We start from the raw sequence: 18,190 nt of genomic DNA on the forward strand, positions 1-18,190 counted from the left end.
TACAGATCAGTAACAGTGGAAGATGGAAAATGAAATAAAGGGGCAGACACTGGCCTCTCGAATACAGAAATCCTGGAAAGCACAAACACAGAGAAAAGCAAAGTGAAGCTTGTGCCTTAGCACTTTGGGTTTTCTGGTATGGGCTAAGGAATACACAAGAGTCATCAATTTTAATTCAAAATTTGAGGAAAATGTTTTTATCATAAAGAAGGATATAACAGCAAAGTGCAAATTGGCTTGAGTATTTAAGATAAAATTTTTAGACATTATACATGTCATTAGTCATTGGTTACTGTTCTGTTCAAAATGCCCAATGCTTTCCTGCAACTCTGCTTTTCTAGATGTGACATTTGAGTGAGAAATCTGAAAACAAAAACAAAAACAAAAAATCAGTAGCCTAGGTCACAATATGTAAAACCATTAATCAGTTAATTATCAAGCAGAGGAGGAAAAGAAGAAGAGGAGAGAGCCATGAAGAAGGAATAAGGAAAGGTATCATGTAGAAAAGAGAACAAAAGTACAGTGGAGAGGACAGCTGAAGAGCAGAAAGTGGTGAGACCAAACTTGAATAGGAAACAAGCCTTTACACAGTAAGCAGGAACACAATGGCGATGGTCAACTCTTTGTGCAGAGAGGAGAGTTAATACTAATATCTAAAACATGTCTAATTTCCCCTTTCCTCAGCTCAGAGAATTCACATGCTCTGTTCTTTATATGTAGCATTGCTACTGGACAGTCTGTCCTCCCAGCAGGCAAGTGATCTCTACAGATTGTTCTTAGTGGTTTCTCTCCTAATGGACTCTACATGGCTAATTTCTGTGAATTGGAAGGTTTTCCCCAATAATTACTCATTTGGGGAAATAATGGAATCCATAGAGACATTATTAAGAGACAGATGGTGAAGGCAACAGAACTAAGTGCATATACTGAATATCTTGTAGGTGGATGATCTGTCTCAAGACTGTGCAGCAACAGAACTCCCTGGGAAGCATCACATTTGGTGACTGCCCACACAGTATAACTAATTGGAGCTGAAATTCAGCAGATCCACAAACTTTCTCCTACACCTTTTATACAGAAATGAGCGCAGAGAAAGTTATCTATAGTGAGTTCACAGAAATAAAAGTACTGGAGACCAAGAAAATGCAAATTATATTAGGAAGGAAGTACAAGAGAAAAACAAACAAACAAAAAAACCCAAAATAAAAAAGTTGTATTCAGTCGCAATGGCTGAAGAGCTCTCAGCAAACTAATATAATATATTTCTCCATGGGTTTGTATGAGGTATATATCTGTATGTAATACTTATGCATGTATGTCTGTATGTGACATTTGTATGATTATATATATATATATATATATATATATATATATATATATATATATGATGTGTGTGTGTATGTGTGATGTTTATAGAAATGTATGTGATTCTTGTGTGTGTTCATGTGTGGAGAGGAGTCTTACAAATACCTTGGTATATTTGTGGAGGTAGATGCCTTAGAAACACTGTGATTACAGAAGTATACTATCATTTCTGGCTCTTCTTGAGTGTTGGGATTCAAGATCGAGCCTTCATTCTTACACAAAAGAGACTTTTGTCACTGAGCTATCTTATAACTCCTGGAAAGTTCCCTGAACTGTTACAGACTTTTAGTTGTCTTCAGAGAGATATTTCTGCTCCACATATAAATTGTTTAGAATGGTAGGCATACAGGAATGTTGTCATGTCTTCACTTTCTGTCTTCACAGTTCTGGTGTCACCCTGAAAAGCTCAATCAATTTTACTTATGTAGGAAACAGATATAATTAATACCAACCTCCCCGAGAATATGCACAAATAAAAGTAGACATTATAGACATATTGGGATTTATGCTTGAAGATCAATTATTAATGATAACACACAGACCAGAAGCCCCTGACTCTAGAAATTCTTCCATGTAACAAACAATAAAGTGAGTTAAAATGCCTCCTGCCTAAGGTGTCTAGAATCCATGATGTTGAGCTTTAATTATACATTCCTTAATGTCTAGGTCTCATTTCTCTTATACAAGCCAATATAGTTTATAGAATAGAAGAGTAGATCAAACTGATAAATGCAGGCAGTTTGTGCTATAGTGTTATGCATGCATGAAATATTCTGTGCCCAGAATATGGCCACTCTGCATTCCCAGAAAAGAACACCATTTCAGAGCACTGAACATCTTTTAAGTATCTACTGCTCTCATTGTCATAAACAATGGAACCGTTTGCAGCATACCTTTTAGTTGCAAATCTGTGATTTTGTGTAGATTGTAGCTCATACATCCTTGTGCATTTTAATTTTTTGGTCATTATTCTCTTTGAAGAACTGTGTGAGCTGTACTTCCAAATGTTTCCTTGAGTCCCATACTAGCAGTTACCTGAGCTGCTATAGTTATCTCAGCTATTTTTCTTACTAATATGTTGTTCTATATCATTCTATGTTTCATTAATCCATAAAAAATGGAGGGTCTTGAGAGATATCTTAAGTGATAAAGGTCTTCCCTTAAAAGCTTTAAAACCTACTTTAACACTGACAACACACATGCACACACACACACACACACACACACACACACACACACGATTTGTATATGGAATACATGAGTTGGCTTACACCATAAAAGTGCTGACCACAGGAGCATGGTGAACAGAAATTGATACATGAAAAGCACACAAATATGGAAGGAGTGAATTATCTTCACAAAGTTGGTTATGACATACACATGCTGTGACATACATTGACTTCAAGTGCATAAGCCACCAGACAAGCAACACACACACACAGAAACACACACACAAGCATACATACAGCATATTAAAATAATGTGTCTGTATGATGAGACATGTATGTATAATCCCAGCATTTAAATTTAGGTTCCTATCTTCAGAGAGACTATCTTGTGCATTGTATGGATGACTCTCCTCTCAATTAAATCAGGCAGGAAATAGAGGTGGGACATCAGGAGGAAGAATAATTTGGGGAGAAAAAGGGAAAAGAAGCCTGAAAAGAAGTGAAGAAATGGAACCTGAGCACAGGGAACTATCCTAGTGGCAAAATGTAGGTTAAAATAAATGGGTATCTTTAGATGTAATCTAGCCTGAGTATAGCCTACCTATATGGCCAGGGTATTTTTAAATATAATTTGAGTCTGAGTCTTATTTCTGGGAGAATGGACATATGAGGCAGAACCAGGACTTAACTACAACACCTATCACCCACATAGTGGCCCATAACTTTCTTTAACCCTAGTTCTAGGGTTTATAATATCCTCTTCAGGGTCATGCATGCACTAGGCACGAGATGTAGTACACACAGTTATGTATATGTGTATATGCAAGCAAAATACTTATGTGTTTAACACATTAATGATATTTTAAAAATTAAAACCCCTCAGGCAAGATGCATATTTTCAATTTAAAGGAAAGCCTTCCCTAATAGACAGCTTCTTCACTTTTTCTTCTGTCCCTGTATCAATCCACAGCACTCTCCACTTTTAGTTGGCTAAGTTTGTTCAAGCCTTAGCTTCAGTTTTACAGTCCTCAAGAACACATGTGGATGCTCCAGCCAGTAGAAGATGCCCACGTGTGCTTCCCATTGTACCCATGCTTGCCTGGCTTGTATTATTTAACTCTGACATGATAACAGAGTATTTTGCTGTCTGCCAAGATTTTCCCCATATCTTGCGGTCATATAGTATATCTTTATAGCTAATGCTCACTTATCCAACTACATAGTAAACTTGATTTTAAGAAAAAACAAACAAACAAACAAACAAACAAACAATACTTGGAAACTAAGTTCATCAGTAAGTTCTTCAAATGAGTAACACACACCATCTCTGGACACTTATACTTTTCTTCTCAAAATCACTTTATCAGAGTAATGAAATTAATTTGTCATTGAGCATTTTTTCCATAAGCCAACACATAATTCCGTTGAAGAAAATCAAAATGCTTCTTTATAGCAATCCTAAAGCAATGAGAGAAATTTATTATAGCAGTAGGTGCATATGCACATAGTTTGCAAATTATAGAGAAAGCACTCATTAATATTGTGTAAAGAAAGTTAATCAAATAACCTTACAATTTTAGTAAAGGCAGGTGACTAAGGACTTTTTGGTGCCAAAAATAGGGCTACTTGCAATGGATCCAGAGAAACGTGCAGTTACGGATCAATGCTTACAATCTCACATTTCATAAGGCTGTTTGAACTTCTGCTTCATTTTAAAGTTGACTTCTACTTGGAATTTCCACAACAGTGACAAGTAATAATTTTTAAAATAGTAACATTAAGCAAACACATCTTAAAAGCAAGACTCAGTCTATATGGAGAAAAATCTGACTGTTTGTTAGAAAATTGTCAAATTATTCCCTCATTTATCTGTTTGCTCAGTATTTTAGGCCTTGGATACCATAATTCAAATAAAGCATGACAAAGAGGTAATGCATCTTAGTTGAAAAAAAAAGATTCCAGAAAGTGCTACAAAAATGAGATAAATATGGTCACTTAACCGAGGCCGAGAATATTAAAACATTTGATTTAGTCTATGACAATTTCATACACATATGAAATATAAATTGATAATTGATTCTTACTATCTCAATTCTTACCTCCCACTTACCCAGATACTCTCCGAACACTAGAAACATTTGTGTGTATGTGTGTGTGTGTGTGTGTTTGTGTGTATAGTGGGTAGACTATGAGGAAAATTTTAAAAGAAAATTATGCTATAGGCCAAATTAATTAGAAGCACATACAAATAAATCAATGAGATTTGAGGTAGTGTTATTTTTTTGTAAAACATACAGCTTCATATTTTGTGAGGAAGAATATAGAAGATGGGATTCATATTATTATACAAAGCCAGATCATGGTTTGCACCCTGCTATACATGATGAGGCTTCATAGAGATACTTGAGCAGAACTATGGCCTGACGTTGACAGACTTATAAGACAGAAGGTCAAGAGAAGTGCCCTTCTTGGCATTGTCATATGCTTGTGTGTACACAAAATGGTATTCTAAATTGCTCCAGAAGGGTTTCTTCACCACTTTTTAAGATTTTAAATACAAAATATGAGAAAAAATTAGATCCTCTGCCTGGGATACAAGTCCAGATGTAAAATTGTTTTACTATAATCAATATGATATTTACAGTCATGCTTTAAGTCTTGATATGAATGCTTTTGGCATTATGAATGCTTTTGGCATTTTCTTCGAATATGTTTCAGGAGTCAGATTTGGGCAAAACTGATAACTCCTGTCTTTTTCTGAGACCAGTGCTACAAGGCTGATCTTAAAGAACCCTTGCCAAATTCCCAAAGATGCTATATAAACTACCTAGTGACATAAGCTGGAAGACACTTTATTGCAAAAATATTTTTGTTTAAAAATGGATATAGGACAGGAATTCAGAATTTTCTTGTTGCTTAGATTAGTGATTTTGGAGACACAGTTGTGTTCCACTCATCTGAAATTCATTCATATGAACCAGATCACTTAATCTATCTTAATGAGCTGCCTTGTAATGTGTGTACAATGGGGGAATATATGCTGCATGTCTACTAGTAGAAATTAAAATCACACCAAACTCTTGTTCTGATTATAATTGACTCCCAGTTTTGAACTGTACTGATCTCATATACAATAGAAATAACCAGTATGTAGTATTCTGTACCAATGAGAACACATTACAAATAAAATTTTTCTTAATAATTTAACCTAGGGCATTACTCACCAAATCAGTGTTATTCGGGAAAGTGAGTAAAATTTACAAGGTGACCAGGCAGTGGTGGCAGTGTTTTACTGAATGAAACAGTTTTCTCTTGAAATAAAAATTGCCAGTATTAATACCATTAGAACAATGGTACTAGTTGCTTCTGCACGGTACTCCTTAACATCTTGGAATTCCATTATCTTCTGCATTATTAGGTAACTAAACTCATTCTCAATCTTCTTATCTGTAGTCAGTAATAATCACACACACACACACACACACACACACACACACACACACACAAGTCATATTTCATCACAGTCTGTGCTATCAACTGGAACATGCTGAGCTGAAAACCAAAAAATTTAGAGATACTTCAAATTATATTGTTTTGTGATAAATAGATGCAGGAAAGGAGAGTGATTTCCTCAAAGAAAACTAAGCCCAGTTGGACAGATGGGCAGTGAAACAGGAAGACTACAAAAGGGACGGTGGCCATTCCTTAGAAGGACGCAGGTGAGAGCAGAGCTGCTCAGGAAGAATTTAGTCTCCTCCTAAGTCTGCTCCTTTACTGTTAAATCCCTGCTCTAATTCTTCATTTATATTTTATAGTTGCAAAGTGTTAAAATGGGACTTATGTGAATGAAATGGGAAGCAATTATGTGTCAATCATTAAAGAACAAAATGAGCTAGCTTGATACTGTGGAAAGCTTCCAGATTCTGCCAACAGAAAACATTGTATAGCCGTTCTCCAGCCCCACTACAACAGAACCATCAACACTCATATTACTTTTCCATTTGCTTAGTTAACAACCTTCAAGTGATTCAATGTCTCATATCTCTGTACTGTCATTTTCAACATTCTCACAGATGTTGAGAAATCTAGTATGTAAGTAAAACCTAAAACAGGAAGTTTAATATTCTTATCACAATAACATGTCTCTGGTTCTAAACTAATGAGCAGTAATAAACTTCAAATAGGAATGTGTCTAAGTTATTTCAAAGAACTAAAACTATTATAAAATTTAAAATGAAATTAACAATATGTCTGTGGTGTAATATGCAGTCCTCCTGTTCAGAACACCATACCTCTATCATGATAAAATTTAACTTACCTAATCTTAGAAGAATACCCTTAGTAAGATATTTAGCTGCTGTTCAGTTTGGAGAAGACACATATATCAATTGCTATCTGTGTTTTTCTGGAAGGCTAGAAAGGACAATAATTAAATGGGAATTTGATCTCTGGTATAAGACATCACTGGGAATAGAATATCTTTGATGATGACCTCTGGTCTCTCTAGTCATATCATACCTTTTTGTGTCAAAGAAATTAAATATATATATATTTTAAAATTTTACAGTGGCCTATATCTATACTCAAAATTGTCCAGTCCACTTAGAAAATAATCGAAGAAAACACTGTTTCTGTTTAATATCCTGAAAATCTAGAAAGAGAAGATTTTATTACTGGTACGTAATTACATTTTCATCATAGTTCTGTAATATCTGTATTTAGGCTGGAGTTCTTCTAGCCTACTTTTCATTTTATTATTCTAAATTCAATGCTTATAACATTTGTATTTGCATAAACACTATTTTTTCCTTTTGGAAATAAATGCCCATGTTAGAGACAGAGTATGATAAGACCAAAGGTGTAAAAATAGATACTCACACACTAAATAATAATAACATCAACAGCAAGTCATTACAAAAAGGGCAAAGAATCAAAGGTTATTTTTTGAAAATCCCCACACATACAATTCATAACTGTCCAACATGAAGAAACCTGGGCACAGAATCTTTCTTTCAAGTCTGCTGTTCCTAGTGACATAGGATACACCTTAAAAATGTAGGAAAAGATAACCTTAAAAATTGTTCTCATATCAAATAAAAAAGAATCTATTAGAAAAAAGTCTAACTCATCAAAACCTTTTTATGAATAGGAGAAGATTGTACATCCATAGCAAATCCAATATCTACACTTGATGAATAAAAACTGTAGCAGGAGACTGGGAAATCGTTGTGAGTGTCTTGAGGAGGTTTGCCGTATAGGCTCTGATGACCACTCATGCATTCATTTCAGAATCAGTGGTTGCTGCAAACCTATTATCGCCTGAAAGTAAACAGTTTTCATAGTATAACAAACACTCACTGATACTCCTTAAGAAAACCAACTCTGGGAAACTTAGAACACAGCACTCACTCAAATGCTATGCTGCTTGAAAATCGGAGGTGTTGGGAAATTCTGATGATCATAATCACCAAGTGTTTTTTTTTTTCCTTTTAATGCCCAGAGATAGCTTTGAAATTGGTGTAGCTATGATAGACTGAAATTCTAAAGCCATGCCATATAGTTTTGTGTACATTTTAAAAATCCATTGATCATTGTTAAATTAATTTATAGAAAACATGGCTCCAAGAAGGAATCTTCAAAAAGGGTGATACTTGAAGAAGCCCAAGTCATGCACTTCTGCTGAGCACTCTAGCTAATTTCATCAATATCCCTCACTTCCAACTTTTGGATCTTCAAAGTGTTCTGTCCACACTCCCCCCCCCCCCATAACAGAATGTGCTAAGCAGAAAACACAGTTCAGAGCCACGCCTTTGAATCAATTGGACAACATTGACCTCTAGTGTTCGAGAAGATTGAGAAGCAAGCTTAGTAGAAAAGCTTACTTCTGTCTAAGGGTGTTGGGTTATTCTCTTGTCCAAGATCAGAACACTTTCAAGGAGAAAGGGAGAAGAAGAGGTGGAGCAAAGAACAACAGAGGGAGGAATGGGGATAAGGCATAAGAGAAATGCAATTTACCTGACTGTAACCTGCCTTAATATATCCTCTAAAATAATTTACCACTTTATTCCTACCTGATGATTATGGTGGTCTCTATTGCTCTCCTTTGTAACACAAACTTTAAGAAAATATTAATAATATGGATTGTGAGCTTTCTAATATTTGATTCACAGAAACACTAATTCTACTTTGATCATCTGTCTGTCTTCTCTCTGGAATGCAAATTCTGGGATAAGATTTCTTAAGAATTAAGGAATAAAGCAGAAGCATTTTATCTAGTAAGTCTTCTCACTTTTAAAAAAACTGATATTGATACTACAAATTACAAAAGTAAAATAAAATTGTTTTAATAAAGTTTCTGACATTCAGTATAGGAAGAGAAATGAGGAAACATCCCAGAAATACAAGAGACTGTAGTAAGCCTTCCTTACAAACAACAGAAATGGATTAATTGCGCCCTTTCTCATTGGTAGTTCCCAGAAATGGAAAAACTTCCCTTTTTATGCCTTGATAAGTAGCTGAGCAATTGAGCTTTACCTTCTCAGAGCTTTAGCGATTTATTCAAGTTTGATGATTCTTTAAATACATAGTGCAGGTGGCCAATCTCTGGGAGTCAAGAATTTCTGCCTATGTTTGATGGGGTGAAAATGTGGATAACACAATGCATACTCACTATTGCTTGACTGGCACTAGAATTTGGAGGGTGGAGTGTGTACTAAAGCTCTATCTTCTATAATAGGACAGCCACTGATCTTCTGTGGTAACTAGATTTGGGGTACAATTCTTAGGTCCAAACTCTCTCACCTCTTACATGGGTGCCTATTTGGTTACAAAATGCTCCCAGCTGAAACCTTATGCCTAAAGAAGTGGAGAGAGCTAGGTGGGTAGGGTGAAGATGTGGGTGGAGGAGTTCTGAGCACACTGCAAATCAGTGGGAGCTGCCTTCTGCTGTTGTCACCGAACTCTGTGGCTCTGGTGTGTCCCTGTTCCTAATGGCTTCCTCCTGGTCTGTGCATCCTAGGCTGAGATAAAAAATCGTGGAGCTAGCAGCAAGCTAAGAGAAATTTATGATTCCAAAGAAGGGCAGGGAACGCAGCAATGCATACTCATTAGAGCTCTGGAAACTTTTGAGATGTTTGAAATGCTCAAACCACATTGATTAGGGTGTTCACCCTGCTTTCTTCCTTCAGTCAGAGTATATACAATCGGACATAGTATACTTATTCCTACAGGAGCATCCTATCCCACTTCACCTTCCCCTCCCCAGTTCCGAGTACTCACAATTTGTCGCTGTTAATCCTAAATGCCACAAACCAAAGAGCACCAAAGTCAAAACGTTGTTCAGTCTTGGTACAAAATCCATTTCCTCCGAGTGAGCGATGTTTTCCAATGGAATCTCAAAATTACAGACACCAACCTTCGCTTTTCTCTCCCTCTCTGTTTCTTCTCCTCCACACAGCTTCCCTCCCACACACCTTGAACAGACCCTCTTCTCCTTCACTCCATTCTGCTCCTCAGATGCTCCACGGAAATTGCAGCAGGCATTCCTCAGAGCGGCGAGGCGAAGTGCAACCGAGGTTTATAGTTCCTCCCACTATCCCTTTTTATGCTTGCCTTCCTCACCTACCTCGTCTTCCTCCGGATTCCCTTTCTTAAAGGATCATATTCAAACTAGAGGGCAGCTTTTGGCGCCCAGCTCCGCTAGTAGCCTAAAACACCTCCTCTTTCAGGCATTAAAGCTGGATTCAGCACCCGGGTACCGGACAGCTCCTCATAGGCGCAATCTGCGGAGCACCGCCCCCAGCGCTCTCCTGTAACACTGTCCTGGGCGTGTCCTTAGTCGCTCTGGAGGCTTCAGCAGATAGTCCGCTGAGGTGTGCTTTGGCTTCCTGCTGGGGAAGCAAAGGGAAAAGTGCGCTTTCTGCTCTCTCCCTCCTTCCCTGCTCCCTCTCCTCTCTCCCTCTTCTCTCCCCATGCATCTCAGCATTCCTAACTACATACCCCTCCTCTTTCTCTTCTTCCCAAATTAAGGGCATTTAAGTCAGGTTTCTGAACAACTATGATGAAGTGATGCCTAAAGTAGTCAAGTAGTCCAAAGACAGAAGCCATAAGAAGAGGAATATTCCTATGGAGAACTCAGCAATGACTTATCGTGATGCTTAATATCTTTTTCTTCACTTCACAGGGGAAAATCAAAGAAAGCTTGAATTGTGTGATTCCGTTTCCCCTGCAGAGATGGATGATTGCCTGATATTTATTTAATTGAGATTTCTAGTTTAGCTATTTAAGGATATGACTGCTCCCTGCGTTTCTATCCTTCCACATCTGCATCTATCCCTGGTTGCTGTTAGCACACTGCTTCAGCAAGCACTTCAGCTTCTTGGTGTTGTGGGTTCCAAAGAAGGCGAGGTGGTTCACTGGCATAGAAGATAAATACTGAAAAATCATTTTTCAAAGGCAGGGGCTGGACAATGAGTAGAAGCAAGTTGGTGTGAGGGTCAGGTGTGAGTCCATGACTGGCTCTTTGATTGCTTTCTAGGGGTTCTCTATTAGAGGTTCTTTAGTTTCTAGCATGCATCTGGGGACTTACTTGCTTTGCCATAGATCACTTTATTTTGTGTTTAGTGGGAAGCTGCCAGAAACCTGTCAAAAGTTAACAAAATGAGGAAACAGTAATAACGCTTTCTATGTGATGTTTACAATCATGTTAGAGTCTATGGGATTTTTCCACATCAGAGGAAGTTGGTACCTCTCTCTCTCCTTTACCTCTTTGTCATCCTCAGTGTTAGGGATCACACAACGTGTTATTATACCACTGATTCAGGACAGCTTTTGCTCTCAGCTCCTGGCTCTATAGCTACTGAACACTAGGCTGAGTTTCAAGCAGCCTTTGCATAAATCTTGACTTTAACTTTGTAGTCTTAGAGATCTGGCTTCCATCACTGGACTATTAAAAGACAGTTCAGAAAAGTCGGAACAATTTCCCATTGTTTTATTAAAGGAAGAATTCTTAAGGCCATGTTAGCTGTAAGCAAATAGCCTTGTATCTATTTTAGCCTTGTATCTTGTTTTAATTGAAAACAATAATGTTAGAAGATTCCTAGTTCACAGTAAACTCAACACAAGTTATTGAGGTATAACCATACCCAGGGACTTTGAGTCACAAAATATCAAATATCAAAGTTGGTGGATAAAACTTTTTCTGTCCTGTTGGAAGGAGACGGTGGAAAGGGTGGAAAAAAATGTTAAGGAGACTCTAAGTCTCTTTGTATGGGTGGGTTTTTCGCTATAGCATTTCTAAAGATAGCCCTTGAGATGCTGACATCCCAGTCTCTGGTATTTGAGAATCCCAGGTTGAATGTTACCCTCTGGCTAGTTTAATCAGACTCAAAGGGTCTTCACACAAACACACACACACACACACACACACACACACACACACACACACACAGAGAGAGAGAGAGAGAGAGAGAGAGAGAGAGAGAGAGAGAGAGAGAGAGACAGAGAGAGACAGAGAGAGAGACAGAGAGAGAGACAGAGAGACAGAGAGAGGCATGACACTTTTCACTTTGTATGTTCTACATGTACATAGTATTTATACTTTTTCTATTTTTTAAGACTATCATTTTACTCTCTCTCTCTCTGTCTCTCTCTGTCTCTCTCTGTCTCTCTCTGTCTCTGGGTCTCTCTCTCTCTCGCTCTCTCTCTCTCTCTCGCTCTCTCTCTCTCTCTCTGTGTGTGTGTGTGTGTGGTTTATGTGAATGTGTGCCTGTGTGGCTATACTTGTACAACATGTATTTAAGTGACCCTGGGAGTCAGAAAATGGTCTCAGATCCCACGGAACTGGAGTTACAGTGGGTTGTGACCTGCATGATATGGAAAGTCAACTTCTATCTTTTACAAGAGCAGCAAGTGCTTTTAACCACTGAGCCTTGTCTCTAGCCTCAACTCCCAGAAAGTTATTAAAGAAAAAATATTACAGACATAATTCAAAACCTTCTGAAGTTTTTTGCCTCAAAGCATTTACACCACTTCACAACTATTAAAAAATTGTTGATTTTATACATTATTCCCATATGTTCTGAGTTTAATCAACATTTATGTCCATAGACACCACATTGTATTATTTTATGTTCATCAATTTTGAGATGGTGAGGCTGGAGATAGTGTGTTTTGATATTTTATATACTATATTTTATATAGTTTATATAATAGTGAGGGTGTTGAAGTGTTTATTTGGGATACTGGAAGCTTGGAGTTCAATTTGTAGTGCTAAAAACCTGAGTGTAGTTGTTGAGCCTGGACCTGCATGTCCATTCTGCAATCACTCTAGAGGCGGAGGCAAGGAGATCAGAAGTTCAAGCTTATCCTAAGCAACAAATGGAGTTCCAGGCCAGGAAGGCTACTTGAGAACCACTCCCATACCATATTTACGGCTTCTCTATTAACTTTATTGGTCCATCTGTCTGTCTATGTATATATCTACTTATCGATTAATCTATTTATCTTTCTATCATCTATTATTTATCATATATTTTATTTTCTCTCCTTTAACCTATTTAATGTCATTGTTGAAGTGTAATGTTTTGATACGTGAATCTCTAATTGTTTAATCTTGCTCCCTGTATTGTTTTTTACTTTATAAATATATGAATGTTTATTCCTTAGTGGTACTATTTAAATTATGAGTTATTTCCAGTTTTCTCCCCTAATTTAAACTATACAATTTTTTAACTTCCTTGTAGTTTGTCTTACATTCACCAATAAAATTTCTGCATATTTAGGGAATGTTTTTCTTTAGTGTTCTTTGTCTCTCCAGAATAATGTAATAAGATAACATCAACCCATGTTTCTTTCTTTGGTAAAAGTGAGTGAGATTCTCCAGAAGGAAGCACCCTTTTGGTTTTGAAGAGAAAATTGATAGCTAAAAGTCAAGTACAGTGTTTGTCAACAGCATCACAGCTACTATATACTTCCAAAATACTGTTTAACTAGGTAAAAAATAAATAACAATGAGAGATTTAGCAATTCTACCTTCCTAGCAGAATCACTTAACATGAATCATCAAGGCCAAAAGAAATGTGCTGGTTGTACACGTTCAGAAAACATAGACATGCCATGGGAGTGTTCAGGGAACTTTGTTTATTGCCTTGTTTGTTTTTTGACTATTTGTGTTTATTGTTTTGCTTGTTCCTTGACTGTTTGCATCTATTGTATTCCTAGTTCCTCAATCTAGAACTGACCTTAATACTTGCATCTGATTAAAATGGTATAAAAGCAGAAAGGAGGAGGGGGGATGAGATAGGGGGTTCTAGGGAGGGGAAATTCAGAAAAGGGATGGCATCTGAAATGTAAATAAATAAAATAACCAAGAAAAAAAAACAGAGGTGAAACATAAAAAAAAAGTATGTCACTATGTATTCTACAGTTGTAATTTATTTTCGAGTTATTGGTACCATCAGTCCATGTTTCATAGACACATATGCAGACATAGTGTTTAGTACATAAATTACACATAATTTCCAACCATATTTACAGTTATAGCTTCTATTTTTGTCTCCAACACACCTGTTCTTGAGATACTTTTAGTTTTAACCAGAAGACATTCTTCGAAATTTGCCAATGTTTCAGCAAGCTTATTGTGCTTCTGACTATAGTGAGGGCAAACAGCTGTTCCTCACAGACAGTACTGTAAATGATGCCATCTTCTGAGGCACTTTGACTTCACACATCACTAGATGTTCTATTGACTGAAGGATAATTTCTGTTACTACATTTTCAGGGTTTTTGTTTGTTTTGCTTTGCTTTTTATTTTGTTGTGGTATTTTATTGTTGTTTTGTTTTAGTAAAAAAATAATATAATAAAATAATAAAAATATAGTATAATATAATTATGTTTTTCTTTAAGGTTTTTTTTCTTTGTTTTAATTTTTTGTTTTATATTTTGTTTTTATTTCTTATGTAAAATAGCAGGTAAGAGGGTAAAGGAAATGGAAGAAACTTGCTACTCTTTTAGCCCTAAAACTGACCTAAAACATTGGACAGAAATACATCCAATGTTAAGATAACAGAGTGGTTAACATGAGACTCTGCCTGTTCTCTTCCTTTAAAAGAGCTATTGGAGATTTTAAATGGACAAGGATTACTTCCTCTGGGAAGTGAGAGTCACAAGTGGCATAATGAGTCAATTTTTTGTTTCTTTGCTGTAAAGCCTTATTTACATAGATCAATACCACATATATATTTGCCTTAAGAGTAGAGTTGAGTCATATAATAAAGGCAGAATTAGAATTTTTCTGAGAGGATATCAATATTAATGTCCAGGGATGCAGGACATTATAATTATAATTATAATTATATAATTATAATTATAATTATAATTATAATTATATAATTATAATTATATAAGAAAATATACTAAAACTCATGTACTATACCAGGTCCTGCACTGAGCTGATTTTTGGAGGAGTGTCCTCTTTTCAAATTGTCTGTGTAATTACATTTGTACAGCCCACATGTTACAATCAGACTGAGTTATCTCTCTTTTCACATATGTATATGTGTTTTAAAAAACTTCCCTCCCAAAATAATCACAGTGTCATTTGGATATGCTTTATGTTTCCTGGAAACACTGCTTCAGTAATTTCTTGAAGTGTGTTCTGGGAGTGAGGTTGAAATAGTGAGATCTTGTGAGTAAAAGAACGGACTCTTGGCATGGATGCTGTATTGTGTGAGATTTAGCTTTAGAATAGCACTTGATTCCTCTGCGACCCAGTTTGTTTTTGAAGTTGTATCCTGTATAAGTGCACACGTGTGTGCGTATGTGCTTGTACATTGTGTGCTTGTGTGTTTGTCTCCTTGTGTTCACATGTTCATGTGTTGGGGTTCGCATACCTCTATTTGCTTTTGTGATTGTCACCTTTGTGTGATTGTTCATGTGCATAACTATGTGTTTGTACCATTTCTGTGTGCATATGTGCATACATAGGTATGTTTGTTTGTGTGTCTGCATGATCACCTGTGAATGGTGATCATAGAGGCCAGAACATTTCACATTTCAGGAACAGCTGGAGTTATAAGCAGTTATGAGCCACCTGAAATGAGTGTTGGCGACAGAGTCTCGGTCCTCTGGAAGAAGAACAAGTATTCTTATTTGGAGAGCCATCTCTCCAGCACCCTGGAATCAAATTTTAAGACCTGTAATTCATTGACTCAAGCAGTTTGGTGCTTCAGTTTTCCTCAATATTTGATAGAACCGTATGTGAAATGGTAGTTTTTGTTAAAGAAATTTGAGTTATCGGTGTGAAAATCTAGCAAAAAGAAAACAATTTATCCATTTTATCCCTGAATTAAAAATAGCCGCAAACACCTAAAAAGGTGGTCTCATTCTCTAAAGCTATGCATAATAATTTACTAACGCACTACAGTCAAGTGACTGGAGCAGCATGAACAACATTCAACGTGCCTCGACTGCATCATTGATTTTTATTAGATCCCAGTGGCTGTGCGGTCGTGTCCTAAGGACTTGAGTCCTCTCCACATCTGCTTTCCTAATTATCGGCTCCTTTCAGCTTCTCTGATAGCTCAACAGGCTGAGGAATAAATCCCGAGTAGAGTAAGACTATTAAAACTGGTGCAGGCTTCTGTAGGAGTAGTTGGTTATCTGGTGCTGCTGTATGGTCAGAATCTGACAAGTAAGACTCACCATGGAAAGCACCGAATTTCTTTCTTTCTTTTTTTTTTTTTTAAAAAAAAATTATTGGTTTTTTATTTACATAGATTTCAAATGTTATCCTCGTTCAGGGTTCTTTTCTGCAAACCCCCTATTCTACCCCTTCCTCTGCTTCTATGACGGTGCTCCCACCCACCCACCTATTCCCAACTCACTGCCCTAGCATTAACCTATGCTGGTGTATCAAGTCTTCACAGGACCAAGGGCCTCCCCTCCCATTGATGCCAGATAAGGCAATCCTCAACTACATATGCTGTTGGAGCAATGGGTCCTTCTATGGGTACTCATTGATTGGTGGTTTAGTTCCTGAGAACTAGGGGATGGAGGGTCTGGTTGGTTGATATTGTTCTTCCTATGGGGTTGCAAACCCCTTCAGCTCTCAGTCCTTCCCCTAACTCCTCCATTAGGGTTCCCTTGTTCAATCAGATGGCTTGCTGCAAGCATCCACATCTGTATCAGTAAGGCTCTGGTAAGATAAACAGAGAAGTCTGTGAAGAAAAAACTATCTATTCTTGTAATTTTTCCACATCAATGACAGGATCACATAAGGACAGGAGTAATAATGACAATAGCAATCTATTACCTGAAACTCTATTGGGTATCTGCATCTATCACACTCTGCTTTTAAAGAAAATATTTAATTTTTAGTATTCATTTATTTATGTTTCTTTGTCTCAATATACTACTTATATGTGGATACCTAAGTGGTGGAAAGAGGGTGCCAGATCCCTTGAAAGCAGAGTTACAGGCTATTGTGTGCTGTCCAAGAAGGGTCCTGGGAGCTGAACTCAACTTTTCTGCAAGAGAAACAATTGTTCTTAACTGCTGACCTATTTATCCAACCTTATTGTTTTTGAGACAAGATCTCTCAATTAATTGAGTGGTGCAGGGATCCAAACTTGTTTGCATGGTAAACACTTGACTGACTGAGCAACTTCCACAGCCTGATTGTTTTTTGTTTTTCTTTTCTTATTTTTTTTTCAGTTTTAGTCACAGCAGCCCATGACTTCTATGGAGGAACATAAAGTCTAAACATTAGATAGTCATACTTATATTCTCTAAAAGGTGGGATAATTCTTTTATTAAACATTAGCTTCACTTGAGCTAAAATATGACTGAAATAATCCAGACCAATATCTGAACAAAGACTTTTAACAGATTCCAGTAGGATCAATAGTCTCTCATTGTTCTCCTAAGACATATTTTCAAGAAATCAATACATAATAGAAGCAATTGATTTCCTGAGTTTATTGTGCTATGTAACCTTTTCCTTAGTGTCCTTTTATCCCTTTTCCATTTTAACTAGTATAGAAAACACTGGAAAGCATCACCAATATGCATTTTATTGGCATTTTACGTAACATGTTATCCTAGAGCCAGCAGGGTGTATGTTGTCTAGTAGGAATATGAAGTGCACATAGCAAACACACATACACAAAGAGAGAGACAGAGATAGAAAGAGAAAAAAAGAGCAGAAGTTTGTGTGTGCAAAGCAGAAGAAGGGATACAGAAGGTATCTGAATAGAAAGACAAATGCATTGATGACCCACTTTATTTTTGAAGTATTTCTTAGTTTATATTTGTTAAGTAAAATATTCAAGTCCTAATTTTATGACTGTTTGCTAACAAGTATAAAGAATAGCATTGATTATCTTAACTATTCTTATTAAAATAACTGTGCAATCTTTCCCTTCCAATAGAAAATTTATAGTACTGAAATCATTTGAAGATATATACAATGTAGATAATATATATTCATGCTCAGTACTATAAATTCATGAGTATATATTTTTAGATAATGCAAATGAGTTCTATTTTTCTCATTAATGTCAATTTCCTAAGTAATGTCAATCACTTTCTATTAAGTCATTTTGCTGTATTAATCTCATTAATATTGATGTGAACTATAGATTAATTAGATGTACTC

At 36.5% G+C, this 18,190-nt stretch overlaps 1 protein-coding gene across 1 annotated transcript in view; it reads right to left on the minus strand.

Annotated features, from left to right (window-relative positions):
* The window catches only part of LOC117716227 (contactin-associated protein like 5-1), a 688,126-nt gene extending 677,847 nt beyond the window's left edge, over positions 1–10,279 (minus strand). Inside the window, exon 1 of the mRNA XM_034513191.2 lies at positions 9,813–10,279. Coding sequence (XP_034369082.1) covers positions 9,813–9,894 — 82 coding nt within the window. The 5' untranslated portion in view covers positions 9,895–10,279. The remainder of the gene's footprint in view (positions 1–9,812) is intronic.
* Between the last annotated feature and the right edge of the window lie 7,911 nt (positions 10,280–18,190).

Source organism: Arvicanthis niloticus, chromosome 10 (genome assembly GCF_011762505.2).
Source record: "Arvicanthis niloticus isolate mArvNil1 chromosome 10, mArvNil1.pat.X, whole genome shotgun sequence".
In the NCBI taxonomy this organism is placed as follows: domain Eukaryota; kingdom Metazoa; phylum Chordata; class Mammalia; order Rodentia; family Muridae; genus Arvicanthis; species Arvicanthis niloticus.